Source organism: Oreochromis aureus, linkage group 14 (genome assembly GCF_013358895.1).
Source record: "Oreochromis aureus strain Israel breed Guangdong linkage group 14, ZZ_aureus, whole genome shotgun sequence".
NCBI classification, from domain to species: domain Eukaryota; kingdom Metazoa; phylum Chordata; class Actinopteri; order Cichliformes; family Cichlidae; genus Oreochromis; species Oreochromis aureus.
Window position 1 is genome coordinate 22,713,665 of NC_052955.1, and position 15,364 is coordinate 22,729,028.

Here is a 15,364-nt window from a genome sequence, read left to right on the forward strand (position 1 = left end):
AGCTTGGAGTAAGACAACATGCATGAAGAGGATGATGTGGACAAAATACTCATTTGCCTAATAATTCTGCACTCCCTGTAGAATTAGGTGAGGGATTTTGACTTGATTTCTCTCTTTGTGCATATTTTGATGAATCTCAAAAAGCAGTGTTTTATAAAATATACCCCAAAATAAAAAACATAATATCATGACAACACAACCAGGAAAAAAGGCCACACACACAATAAGTCTTCCTTTTATAGGAAAATTTTAATAGTTATTCAATGTTCTACATTTTACAGTAAATATACAATTACAAACTTGGCTTAGTTATAGTACTAAGATCACTAACTGATCTTTAAAAAAAAAAAAAAAAATAAAAACCCTCAACAACAACAAAAAAAATAAACATTAATAAAAGAAAAAAACGAGGAAATAAAAAAAAAAAAACCAAAAAAAAAAAAAACAGATTTACACTTCATATCACAAGCCTGACGCAGGTCCTTCACTCTGGACCAAATAGCTAACATACAATTCACTTCTCTCAACGCTGAACAGACGTTGGGCTTCAGTTTCAAACACAACCTTACGGTAACAGATATACCATAGCATGTGCAAACTGGGTACCAAACTAAAACTTCCAAAGATGGGGTTGTTCGTCGTACTTGATCCCAGAAGGATGCAAGCAGTTTTTTTTTCCTTCTTCTTTTGTTTTTTTGTTGTTTTTTTTGGAAGACAAGGAATTTCCACTTTTTGCATCACATTTAGTGTCAAATCAAACTAAGAGATATCTCTGACAAGTTGAAATTAAAAAGCTGCAGCAGAACATCGAAGACATTTAAGAGCCTACTATTCATTTTGATAGTAGTGTTTTAATTTATACTCGTGAAAAACTAAGACTTTGCAACTGCAAGGCAAAAAATCAAACAAAAAACAAACAAAAAAAAGAGGAGGGGAGGGGAAATGGAAGAGAGGACAGGTGTTATGAAATGCTTCTGGTCAAATTTTCACTGTCAAGATAAAAAAAAAAAAAAAATAAAAGCAAAAAAGGTTTGGAAATCTACAGGTTGATGGATGAAGCGCTGAAGCAGAGCCACGATTAAGACAAGTTTGCACGCCGCCATCCCCCCTCGTCCCCAAACGCTGCAAAGTGTGCAACTGCCCATTTTCACTTAAGTGCAAATCGAAATAAATGAAACAAGGAATGGAGTGAAATGAGAAGCAGTTTCATCACTCTGGAAAAAATAAACAAAATTGAAACTGTTTCCAACCTCTTCACTGGGTCTCCACATTAAAACAAAAATAAAAAATTTGTTTAAGAGCTTTGGTCCACAATCAAAAAAAGAAAAAGAAAAAAAGGTAAAAAATACAGGTCTGTATTTTTAGTGATGTTTTGGTTGATGAAACATCTAAAAATATCCCCCAAAAAGCCTTCAGCAATTTGAGAAAGTGTTCAACGATGACATTTAATTATGAATTTTACATGTAAATGACTAAAAAGGCTCAAAGCCATCAGCCATAGATGCCACATTAGACTTTGTCACCAGCGACATCTAGTGTTTAAAAAGGCGTCGATGTAACAACCATCGCTTCTGCAGTTCAGACGGGGAGGTGAGGGATGCAAACTTTAGGCAGGTTAGCACAGAAAGGTATGAGAGTGAAAAAAAAAAAAGTGCTAAGAGTGAAGACGGGAGGAAACAATATGATCCGACATCATTTTGCATCCCTGAATGTGATGAAACCAGATGTGTAATGGAGTGCAGAGTGGGCACAAAGTGAAAACGGGGGTAAACCCAGAGAGGAGAGGAGCAAAAGTTAAGAGTCAGACAATATATGCATCAACAGCGTGAGAAACAGGACAGCAATAGGGGAAAAAAACTAAACTAAACACAGATTCACATGAAGCCAGACGCAACAAGGACTCAGAATTCACCACTTAGGAGAACAAAGCAATATTTATCGAACAACGACTGGTGAAATATGGCACAGAACAAAGGGCACAGAGGCTGAGGGTTTTCAAGACATCATTCAATACAATTCTTTGAACCCACAAAACAGAAACGGACAGAAAAAAAACCCAAACTGATTCTAAAGGCATCCATTTCAGTTCCGTCACCGATCCTCTTTTTTAGTTTTTTTTGTAATATATCGTCTGTAATTTCAGGCAATGATCAGAAAACCGTGGGAATCTGGTGATAAGAAATCCCACAGTTTTACGTACAGACCTTGTGTGAACTCCACTCCCTCCTATAGAAACGGATATGTAGTGGACAGATGCAGAAGAGGTAAAACAAAAACAAAAAATAATATATATATATTAAAAGCACAAACAGTAGCTGCCACACTGATGCAACCATGCTTAGCTAGAAATACATTACTGTACCACTTGCTGTATAAATATACTGCATGTTTTTTTTTTAAACTTAGAAATCCAATGCTATAGTGAAATACACCTGAATATTATGCATACCCATTATGCTCAATTGACCATAGGGAAAGAAGAAGAAGAAAGAAAACAAGATTTAACTGAGAAATACTGACAAAAAGTAGTGGTTGGTTAAATAAATCCTAATGGAGTAACATCACTGCTGTCGCAAGAAAATGTAGTTTGTGAACTTGTGAAGTTTCACCAGCTTAAATTAAAATGTACAAGATCCTTAAGCGGCGTCATTTTCCTTACTCTCATGCTAATAACACCCACTTGATAGCGGCTAAAATACAAGAGTCGCTTTAAAAACGGGGCCCAAACGTAGGCGCTTTTCTTCCGACAGCGGCATTATGCCATATTTTCTTGAGAATTAACATACTAGTGTACAAACATCTGGACTAAGAATACCTCAAACACTCAACCTTATTGTTTTATTTTTAATTATGATATAAATTGCTTCTTCCTCCGTCTTGCACTACAAAGTCTAGGTACCTGTTACTTAGCATTAAATTATAGTAGTATAGTCAAGTTTCTTTTTTTTGTCTTATGTTGTGCAATATTTCCTCACAATGTTATTCAATACTCCAAAAAAATTTGATATGTCTACTTTTCTTAGCAGTAACTGTAATAATTATTGAAAGGCGGCTGCATACGGAGCCTTGAATCCATATTTAGAGATTACAACAATATGCATTTGTTTATTTAACCAAAAAAAAAAAAAAAAAAAAAAAAAAAAAAAAAAAAAATCAATTCGAAATGCTGATAAAATAATTACTGTATGTTAAAGTTGGAGGCATTCCCCTCTTATTTTATTGCAATATCAAACCACTTCATCCACATACCCGTGCGCTAAATGCTTTTTTCTTTTTTAAGACCAATCTACACTCGCAGGAATGTGAAGTTCTCCTTTGAGCTTTTTTCTTCTTGTAAATCCTGAAAAAATGCCACAGGCCTCACCTAAAAGTAAATCCCACCACGATCATGACTACCCCACACTGACGAGGACCAATACACAAAGTCTTAAAGTGCCGCTATTATGCATCTGCGTTTAGATTTGCTTACAAAGCCCAAAGTTCACACCGAATGGAGTCATTCTCTCCCTGAAAACACTGCCATGGAAATGCTTTGGCTGTAGTCCAGGCTCTTCTTGTGTTACATATCTGTGTCACTATGTAACAGCCATAATCTTGGCCAAGAAACCAAGAAAAAAAACCAAACAGCTACTCCCCTATTATGTCCTTTTTGTTGAGTTCTTCTACAAAATGATCAGTTTCTGCCAAATTACATTTGTCTCCACAACAATAATGAACCCCACATGTTTAATTTTAGCATGGTGCATAGGTATAAATATTTACTCGATCTGTATTGTGTTTGACTGTAGATAAATTGCCAATAAAGTTGTTCTTTCTAACATAAAAACACAAGAGGAAATGGGTGAAATAGTGCCACAAAAACAGCAAACAAGAGTGTCATATTTTCAATTTCCTGACATTAAGTTCAGAGAAGAGAAAATCTGGCTGAAGCTAAAAGTTTCTGTTAGTATTTGATGGCTCTTAGACGAGCATCCAGTTATGAATGTGGCCAAATTTGATTCTTTTCTGTCAAACTGTCAGAGCCACAGGCAGGATAAAACACAGATGCAGCTTCTAGGTCAGAAAAATTCAGCCAGTGTGGAAGTGCTTTAAATCTGCATTCTATCTAAAGACCAGCAGATGGCGATAGCTGTGGCTGCAAAAACACTTGCGGTCCTATAGAAGTTCATGGGCTCATTAATTCACTTTGAGTCACACTGAATAAAAAAAGTCTGTTCTGTAAATGTTGGTGATTTTATTTATTAATTTTAAAAAAGGATGATTATCTGCTTGCCCATGGGCTAATCACTTGCCAATCAAAAAACAATAAGATACAGTTTCCCAGTCAGACCCACGCCTCCTTGTAACGTCCAGTCTTTTGCAAAATGGGGCTTAAACAAACATGTGACGTCACAGTATCCATCCATCTTTTATACAGTCTGGGTACAGTGCAGACTTCAAGAGCCAGGAGCCAAAACTGAGCATTTCAGAGAGAGAACGACAAAGATGCTGAAGCACTGCGTGAACTAATGCGTGACTAAAATTGTGTTTTTTAAATTGGTTTAACTTTAAAATTAATGAAATGGAAAAAATAATTGTGAATACAAGCGTAACGGGGCACTTTAAGCTACATGACAAGGTACGGTATCATTCTGACCAAAATCCTAAAAAGCCGTGCTGCGACATGGACCTTGTGCTGAGCACATTATTAACAGAGTGCGTCCAATCAGAAGGCTGTGATGTGCATAACATTAAGAAGGATGGACTAGATTGAATTCTATTCATCTATCCAATGATATTTATCTGACATGTCCATTATTTAATAAAAAAAAATTCAATAGTCTGGGCTCTCATCTGCAGGCCGTTTGGTTATTAGTCCTCGTCTGGAAAATGGAAGGAGGAGGAGGAGATGATATATTCACAGTGAGAAAAATCAATGTACATCACATACAGCGCAAAAGAGCCGTCTGTTTGTGCACCTCCTCGCAGGCGAGATGCAACAAACTTAAATCTCTTGTGCCTTAAGATGACGGCTGTGAATATGTCATCTTGTCTACTGTCCTCATCCCTCCCGGCTCTCCTTCGACATCACCACCAATCCCTTTAAACTCCATCACTGCTGGCTGTGTCTCCCATGCACACCCCAGAAATCCATATGTGTGTGTGTGAGTGTAAGTGAGTGTGTCCACCAGCTAAAACATAACTGGAGGTACTGTACAATAAGTGCCACTAAGTGACGGTGTTTCCCAACACACCACAGGAGCCCCTGTGTGTGTGTGTGTGTGTGTGTGTGTGTGTGTGTGTGTGTGTGTGTGTGTGTGTGTGTGTGTGTGTGTGTGTGTCAGAAAGTGTGCACGACCATCCAAGCTGTTGTCACTGTTAGTATAGCTGTATTTTTTTAAGGTTTTAAATGTACTTACCTACTCTAACCACAGAAAAAAGCTGACATGACCCAAACCACCCAGGAACGTCCTCTATAGCTAGGATAAAATTTTGATAGTGTCACAACATACCAGCCTGCATAGTATGTAGCATGATGTTTGTACTAGGTACAATGCTAAAGCAAACAAAAAATGTGACGCGTAGCATCACAGGTGATGGCTGGTCAGTGCTCACAGCACTCCCATGGAGGCGTAACAACCGGGATGACATACTGACTACTGCTGGACACAGCTACGCACTGGAAGACGACCAAGATCAAACTGAAAAAGGATGAGGAAGAATTTGGGGGGAGAGACTGCAAAGTAAGGTTGGGTGTGGCAAAAAGAAGGAACATTAAAAATCAACAATCTGTAAAACTAAAATCCTAGTTGTGTTGAAACCCTGTGCTGATATCTAGTCATTAAAAAATTTGGCAGCATAAGTCAATAAGTCTTTGTGACCGATGGAGATGATGAAGAATAAGTGCCCAATATTCTCCAGCCAGCTGAGTTGCAGCAGGCAGAAACGCACACACACGCGCGCGCGCGCACGCGCGCACGCGCACACACACACACACACACACACACACCAGCACAACACAGTAACAGGAGCGCTCGACACCCGTGATTGGTCAAGAGTCCTTCTGGAGTTCCAATGACAGACACAGCAAAGAAAAATGAGGAAATGAAATAAAATAACCATACAAAATAAGATAATGATTGGTTGGCAGATGAAAAGGAAAAAAGAAAAACAAAACAAAGAAAAAGCAGCTTTTGTAAAAATGTTAGAGAATGTCGCATAATAACAATGATAGTAAAGTGGCTGTTGCACTTTAGTTTTGTTCTTGCAGACAGATGCAGAGTTCCCGTGATTACTGACGGGAGCTCGCGGTAAGATTCGAGCAGTTGCATACGATGGTGGACTCCAGATCTGGTGGGAAAGAAAAGCAGAGGCACACATAGGTGATTGAGTTAAGACTGCCTCAGACCTCTGAGGGAAGAAGGGGGAAAAAATGGCGAGGCAGCGCGGTTTGTTAAAGTCGAGAGAGACGGGGACGAGACGAGGAAAGGAAAAGGTGGAGAGGAGGGGAAGAAAAGAAGGAGGAACCAGATGGAGCAGAGAAACGTCTTGAAGAGGAGGATCTGAAACAGCAGGAGGGGAGATACTTACATGATGGATGGGCTCTACCAGTGAGGCGGTACGTAGCTGTACCCAGGTGTCCCTTGGGGCCTGTAGGTTGGCACAGTAACTGGGTGTGCTCCAATTGGGGGGTGTTGTGGCGTTGTCAGCAGAGTCCCTACACAAAGAAAACACCACCAAGGATGTAAAAATCAATCTGTACCTGAGCTGCATCCAACAATCATGCACTTCTTTTTGCTTTTTTGCAGCAAAAAGGCAATAAAATAAAGAAAAAAATGGTTTTTTAAGTCCAAGGATTTAAGGTAGGACTAAAAAGGTAACAAACGTCCTTTGTTGACAACATTTAAAATACACCAACACGCATTGGCCTGCACCATCTTCACAGACACTATCAGGGCTATTGCACCTTCACCCATCACAGGTGGGCAACAAAAGTACACATTTTCATTTTTCTTTACTTTCTCAGGGCAAAGATAAAGAAAACGATCCTTTAATTAATGCTATAGCTTTTTTTTAAGCAAAAACAAATTCAAAAGCTTTCATCAGTGCAGTAATAATAATATTAATACCAATTACAAAAAACCACATCAGATGCCCCCCTGACACAGCCCCAAAGGGATTTGTGTCTCCCCCAGTAGAGCCAATCACAAATTATGGTCAAGAGTGAAGAAGCCATTATGTTGGTACCATAGTAGGCCCACATGGAAAGAGTTCACAGTTGCTTTCATACCTGCGCTCATGGCCATGGTTGTCCCAGCTACCATCCCCATGGCAGCCATGCCGTTGTTGCGAGGAGCAGGTACGGGAACAGGGGCCGGGTAGAGGGCTGTGGAGGGGATGCTGTTAGGCTGCACCACGGTGGTGTGATGGATCACATGTGGCTGAGCGGCAAACACTGGCTGGGTGTAGTACGCTCCCTGTCAGGACAAAACATCGGAAAATCTTCAATGATTACAAAACATTTTAGCAGAAGAAACTTCTTTAAGTGATTTTGCATTACAAGAACAAGCAAAACAGACTGAAACACAATACTTTGAAATGGCCAGAAATCGAAGCCGTCTTCTTTCCACTACACTTTTCAAAGCACCAAATTACAAAACAACAAAATGATGGCCTTATTGTTGTTTTATTGTGTGCGACTGAATCTCAAAACTAAGTTCAATTCAATCTGTTTTCTAATTTAGAAAATCGTGACTGTTTATTTCCCCCCCTCTTTGGATAACCAAGCGTGTTACTACCGGCTAAAGTCTGCCATAACAAGAATCAGCCAACGTCAAATGTCTGTGTTTTCATTCATCCAGGTCATGGTCATCTAAGGACTTTAGAAAAGAAAGCGAGGGTTCTTCAGCCCTCGCTGATGGTAGAGAGTGACATATTCTGTATCCAAACAGTGTCCCTGTAGGCTGGAGAAATGCGCTTTTCACTCAACAGTCCAATTCTGCAGAACAGAAGCTACCTACGAACACGGTAAGTGCTCTGAATTTAAACGAGGAGAATCAACAGCCATGTGACAGACCATTTACTGTCACAAACCGCTTCGCCTAATTGTTTTTAATACAGAGTAAAACGACGCAGACTGAGCAGGCAGCACAAATGTATTTACCGGAGTGGCTGCGTTAAATGGTTCTGGCAGCCGAGCAGCTGCAGCAACAAACCCCATCAACATTTTTCACTGTTAAAGTAACAAACGCCACTCCAGACATCCTCACCTGTGTGTATAGGTTCTGCTGAGGGTAGGCACTGCGGATGGGGTACATAGCTGTCGGGTACGGGGTAGGGGTCGGAGTATAAGGAGGAGGGGCTCCATTTGACTGAGTGGGGGGCACTTTGTATGGAGTTCCTGCTGGAGTATATCCTATAAACAGAAAGAAAAGAGAAATACAACATAAATTCACCAGCTCACCAAGAAGAGGTCTTCTTAAATCTAGGAGAGTTTCTTATTTACACCTCAATAACAGATTAGAATAATGGAGACTGAATTCTCCACACTGTCTTTAGTCAGTTGAGCTCTCACACTGTGTTTTTATGAATAACTCTATACCTTAAACATTTCATTGTTGTGTGTTTCTATGTGTTGGGGGAGCAGCAGCAACCAAAGCGAGTACAGACTCACCCGTTTAGCACCAGTCCTCACCTCTCATTATTTGCATTTCCTATAAAATCCACCAGATGGGGACGACTGCCATCTTTTGATGGGATTTGAATATCAAAACAATAAAGCCGACAGTTTATGTATATTTATCCAGTTTAAGCGCAAGCTTTGAAGATAGGGGCTTTGCACTGTGTACTGAAAAAGCCATGTAGTGACTGTATGTGAGGTATTTTCAGTTTTTTTCACGGATTATATTCAGCAGTATACGCTGAAACCAACAACCACAGCAGAGCTGCAACACCATTTCACATAGTATCCCCCCTTTAGCTGACGCTACGTCACTGGATGAAAAGCATGACGTTGGGGACAGTAAAGGAATCTGGCTCAGACCGCTGCATTCATGTCCGCTCTGATCTCTGGGGGTGTAGTACCTCTGAGCCGCCACCTGGAGGAGCCTGAAGGTCAAACATGCTACTAGCTAGTTGCTGCTGCTGTGGAGCTTATGAAAGCGCTTTTCTCACACAAGGACAAGGGAACAAAGAGATGCTGGAGCTGCTCTGTGGCTAAAAGTCTGTCTGTCTGTGTGTGTGTGTGTGTCTGTGCACACACATACTCTCACATTCATTCTTTGCTCTAACATGCATGCAGGGCATTAAAGGACAATGGTGTGTGACAATCACACAAAAGCCCTGCTGATAGAAAACACTTTGTCTCCTCAGCGGTCTTGAGAAATAATGACCAAGACACGTTTTCTAATCAGATGGAGGCTGGTTTGTCTGGACGATTCATTGTTGTCCCTGACACAAAATCTAAACATTTTAATTTTCCCATAAATTAACCACTGTGGAGTAAAGGGTAAGATATCTGCAGTCGAGCACACACACACACACACACACAAAAAACAAAACAAAAAAACCCCAAACCAAAACAACCCTGATAATGAGTCTCGGGTTTCGGCTGGAACAAAGCTGACAGAGCTTTGCCAAAGCATACCTGATATTTGGTTAGACTTCCAAAAGACGGAAAACAAACTCAGGGAGGGAACAAGAGGAGGAAGCTTCAAAAGCGGCGCAGATAAAAAGTGCAACCCCCACCCTCTCTGCTCGAGTACCACACTCAATATTTAAGACAATAGAAAACAATTTAAGCCGCTATCTTCGCTCTCTGCTGAGGAAATTAAATTTAATCCATACGTTCAGTAGCATTTTTTTTCTGACGGATATTTTAATCAAAATTTAAAGCAATCAATAGATTCTTACATGAATATATCTCACATCTTTACTGCTGCTATAAAAACACATTATCGTTATCTCTGAATTCAGTAACAAAGCATGCGTTCAAAGACTCCATTAAATAAAAACATCTTGCTGACACTACAAATCATCTGATTATTCATTTTTCCCTCTGCTCATTATCACTCCCATTCATTTCACCATTCCTACTCTTTTGGGGGTTTTTTGTCTTTTGTGTGCTGTTTGCTTGTTTTTTGTTGTTGTTTTATTTTATTGCTCAACGTTGAGCAATCCTTGTTGACTTCCTTCCTCGCCTACACCCATTCAGATCAAATTGCATTATTGTACAATTACTTTTATTACCACAAATCTGCACAAGATTGAAAAATTGATATCCCAAATGAGCAGAACGATGAATTTAATGCTTTCAAGCAATGTAATAAATTTTCTTATGCTTGGACTACAAGAAAGCCTGCAATCACCAAATCTAAACCATCTATACATACATTTCTGGAAAGCACCGAGACAACTGTAGTCCCATCTGCTGAGGGGACCACACAATGAACCCCAGCAGAGCATGCATTTGCTGCTATATGGGCATTAGCAGCTGCTACTGGCTAGCTTCCCACTCCTTCGCCATTAATGCCCCTTTAGGCTGAGATCACCACTTAATTCATATTGCCTTTAAACGACTCGAGTCTGTGTGGAGCTCTAAACAACATTGTAAGTGCATGAGTGATGGTAATGTTCCGTCAATTTTTATGAGCATGGATTGGTTCGTAACTTAATTGTAACCGCATGTGACTCTGATAACCATTAAATATGTAGGAAACTGTATTTGCTTTAGGTTAAACACGCATCATAAACGGACAAACTCATTGCATTTCTACGCAGCGCTGCAGAGCCGCAGTAGCAGTGATGGATCCTCTTTAAATTAAAATGTCATCAGTGTGTAATTTATTCAATACATTAAGTGTTAGACAACCTTAACCTTAACACTGACTAACTTTCATTTCACACCATCACATTACTCAACTGCCAGACTGCGCGGTTACTGATTACTCATCAGGAAGACGAAAACATTTCTGAAAATTATTAAGACAAATTGGAGGCACAGTTTGTTCTGGCTTTTTTCACAAACACTCGGTTCTGAGTTTTTAATGATCATTTCTGCATGATGGCAGAATTCACAAAAAGGAAACTAAGAACAGTAATAGCACTGGACTCAAATTCACCAATGCAGGGATGAAAAAGCACGTATGCTAGGAAAAAAAGGCTTGTGAATTTATGTACCCATTTAACTCCACCTCGGTGTGAGGTTCTCTCCTGTAATCTTGCTGTCATTTTAAGTCATGTTAGTTTCTCTCCTTTGTGCTGCTTCACTCTGCGTGTGGGCGTAACCGCTCCTAACCAGCTTGGTCTCATGGTAAAACGAGAGAAAAGACTATGTTTTTATTTTTTTTATTCACATGGACATCAATTGTCACATTTTTTCCATTAAAGTCAGCATTCCTCTTAAATTCTTGTATTTCAGTTGGAAGAACGATTGGAGCAGCCTGCAGCTCGTATGCTGTCGCTAGGCTTTCAGCGAGGACGCATCACCCTGACAACCAACAAGTCTTAAAAAAAAAAAAAAAAAAAAAAAAAGTGGCAGCGGTTGTAGTTTAACCCAAACAATGATTGAAGTGCTTTTACTGGCTAAACTTAACAGAGCAGTTTTATTAAGGAAGTTAAAGCGCCTCTTGGCTGCTGTTATGATGAATTGGTGTTATATAAATAAAGCTGAATTAAAAATAGCATGAGTGGCAAAAATGTAGTCATGCAGTTCTCTTAAAAAAAAAAATCTTTCACTTTGTTTACATGTAGATATGAGGAAACTGTGGTCAGGAACAAAAAAAATTGAAATGTCACGAGCTTTTAATAAACTGTTGTGAGACCGTCGTGTTGACTTAATGCACACACAGTCAGGTAGACATTCAGAGTCTCAGTAAACATGCCCATCAGTGCTTCATCGGGCAACTTAGAATACCATTTTTTTTTTTACTAAACTACTAAAACTACATATATTTTCTGCATATTTTGTATTTTACTTTACTTTTCCAAGTTGATAAAATCATTAGTGTTTTTAAACAATCACAATCATGTGGATGTGATGTGGCCGCCTTGGATTTTGAGGCTGGTCGATGTTACTCTTACATATTCGGGAGCCAAATGAAGCATGACAGAAATTCTTTGTAAAAGTATTTGTCTATTTTCCATTCTGCATTACTTTGCATTAATATAAATAGTTTCTCATGTTTTAACTATTCTAATCTTGTATTCAATTCATTTTTATTTATATAGCACCATATCACAATAACAGTCGCCTTGAGGTGCTTTATATTATAAGGTGAGACCCTATAATAATACAGAGTAAAAACCAACAATCAAACTTCCCCCTATGAGCGAGCAGTTGGCGATAGTGAGAAGGAAAAAAAAACCCTTTTAACATGAAGAAACCTCTGACAGAACCAGGCAAATAAATCAACCCAGCAAAGGCAGGCAGAAGAAAACAGTCTAGTAGCTTAATACTTATAGCTGCATGATAATGATTTGTCTGAATTCATGAGTGTTTGTCTTGCATCGTGCGCACAAACTTCAATGGTTCCTTGTGGTGCGATTATCCTTTATTCTTCTTAGGAAAAGAGAAAGAGACCCCTAATTAACTCTGAAAATTAGTCTAAACTGACAATTACTCCCAAGATATTACCTTGTTAAATATGAGCTCTCTGTGTATGGGGAGGAAGGTAAAGCTTACCTGGTGGATACCCAGGACTGCCTGTTTGGTACAGGTTGGGTGTGTAGGTAGGAGCTGTAGCTGGATACCCCCCTGGATAGCCTGCAAGACGCCACAGGCGAGACAGAAAATATTAGAAACCTTAACATCGAGCAGAGGGGCCGCAGACACGCACAACTGAAGCCCCCCTCCTCTCCCTTAACCCGCTCACTTATTCACACAGACACACAGGTAGGGGAGTATTTGGTTTGAAGCAGGATGTGCACAGATGGCGCTCATTAAAAAAATGTCTGCACCAATAACACAGTTGGCTGAATGCGTCTTACATACACCAATTTGGCAGACGGGACACACCTGCCAATATGGTGTGGGAGGAGAGACAAATTCAGAAACATTAGCAATGCCCGCAGACACGTGCGAGGGATGCACGCACGCATGCACCACGCATCCTCCCGTGCGTCATAAATTATGTGTCGAGCGAACAAAAAGTCAATCTGACCTGCGAAAAAGCTTCTGCTTATAAAAAGGTGCAGGTTCGACAGGGCGAGACAAAGACGATGGAAGTAAAAGGGGGAAAAAAGCAGCACAGAGTGAAGAGAGGGAGTGTAAGCGAGCTAAGTGCTGTTCTCTCCTCACTCTTTGCTATTATTGGCAGACAGTCTCACAGATCTGTTCTGTAGCCTTGAGCCTCCGCTATATCGAGCTTTGGCTGCTGTAGGTTGAGATACGGTCGGATGTAACAGTTCCAATAAACACAGTTATACGATGGTCGAGATGTTAATCACGATCACACAACATCCCGTGTTTATTTCGCTCATGCTAATGCAAAGAATACTGTTTAATTTAACAACGCAGCAGACACACGCACGCATAAAATTAAAGCACAGCATAATGAGCACTTAAAAATTTACAGATTGCTTCTTGATTTTCCAAGAACCAATCTTCATTGCTTTCAGATTTGGAGGATGTGTTGCTGGTCGGGAAAAAAAAGGAAGAAAAACAAACAAAAAAACCCCAAAACCCTGAAATCATGAAGATTTAGGGAAACTAAAATTAATTTGTGTTAAAACATTTTTTTAAATTTTTCACTTTTTGGGGGAAAAAAAGTGGCAAAATCTGTATTTACACTAGAATTCAGTGTTATATTAAAACAACAGTGTCTTGTCAGTTCATCATAAGCAGTAATTAAAGAGTCCTGAATCAGATGATACATTAACACAACAGATGTTGCTACACTCCAGTTAAACATGTATGCCACAATCCCATGTTAATTCGATAGGAGCCATTATGACTGCTACAAGTTGGGTTTTTCCCCTTTAACTGCATGCATTCAATCATGTATTGGTTTCATCACAAAAATAAAAATGGGCACAAGAGGAGTTAAAAGTTGCATCTTAAATATATATATAGCTTAGGATTTCTTCAGGATTTCAGTGTATTATAACCTTTGAGGCCCAAGATTAACAAAGGCCTATATTTTTGTCTCCCTCCTTTTATCTCTTCTTGCAAACTCACTTCATTGGGCACTTTGCTAGTACTGGGTTGGACATCCCTTTGCATTTGTAGCACAGATTCAACAACGAAACATTCAGGTTTTGATCCATATTGATAGGATGGCATCACAAAGTTACTGCACCATCCATGATGCAAATCTCCCGTTCCACCACTACTCAAAAGATTCTCTACAAAACTGAGATTTGGTGACTGTGGAGGCACTGTTGATGTCTTGTTGATGCCAAGTGTCTATTCCCTGTAACCTGAGAGATGGTCATGTGGGAAAAGCCCAGTAGAGCAGCAGCTTCTGAAATACTCAGACTGCACCAACAACTACACCATGTCACTTAAATCATCCATTCTTATGCTCGGTTTGAACTTCAGCAGGTTGTCCTAACAATGACTACATGCTTATTTGCAATAAATTGCTGCCATGTAATTGGCTAATTAGTGATTTTCATTTAAAAAAAAAAAAAAAAAAAAAAAAAAAAAAAGAGCAGCTGAACAAGTTCTATAATAAAGTGGCCAGTAAGTGTATATACAAGAGAGAGCATATAATAATATTTTTTACACTACTGCATAACTGATTGCTGGAGTCACTGGTAGGGATGTTAATAGACACCAAGTTGTTGGTTTTTTTTTCACAAACTTGAATACAATGTCTTATTAGCATTTCTGTCCTATCAGAACTCTGTTAGGCATATCTCAACTGGCTTAAACCTCGGTATTCAGTAGTACTGAAGATGATAGACCTGTACGTCTGTGTACATCTTACCTGTAAAGGCCATATTCTTGGGGTTTCCATATGGAGTTCCAGGCTGGACAGGGCTGTAGACTGGATTCATAGCTGAAGATAACCTGTTCTTACTAGGAGAGAGAAAGAAAAAGAAAGTGGAAAACAGAGGAAACGGTTAAGAAAAGACAAGGAGGGGAAAATGGAGGGAAAAAGAGATATAAGCCATGTAAACTGGAAAGAAAATTGTTACCATTATCAAGCACACTCACACACTCACCACACGCATAATCCCAGAGTCAGATTCTTAAAGCGGCATCCAGCTGAAGGATTTTGCCGGCATGCAACAAAATCAAGCCCTGCAACTCCCCAACCTCAAAGCAGGCTCAATATAAGCAAGGACTTAAAAACACAGACTGCTAGGATTTAAAAGAAAAATGCACAAGTTCTGACACAAAGGCACAAGAATGCTTGGATCAATTGAAAAAGAACGCTTT

The 15,364-nt window shown here is 39.6% G+C and overlaps 1 protein-coding gene across 3 annotated transcripts in view; it reads right to left on the reverse strand.

Moving 5' to 3' along the window:
- Positions 1-216: 216 nt before the first annotated feature.
- The window catches only part of fam168a (family with sequence similarity 168 member A), a 36,393-nt gene continuing 21,245 nt past the window's right edge, over positions 217-15,364 (reverse strand). For 2 of the 3 annotated variants that reach the window (XM_031743058.2, XM_039597967.1), the window contains 6 exons: positions 14,910-15,001; positions 12,662-12,742; positions 8,250-8,395; positions 7,271-7,457; positions 6,571-6,697; positions 217-6,330 (listed from right to left, as the gene is read on the reverse strand). In XM_031743058.2, the coding sequence (XP_031598918.1) occupies positions 6,585-6,697; positions 7,271-7,457; positions 8,250-8,395; positions 12,662-12,742; positions 14,910-15,001 (619 nt within the window). In that variant the 3' untranslated portion in view covers positions 217-6,330; positions 6,571-6,584. The other variant, XM_039597966.1, reaches the window with a different exon arrangement.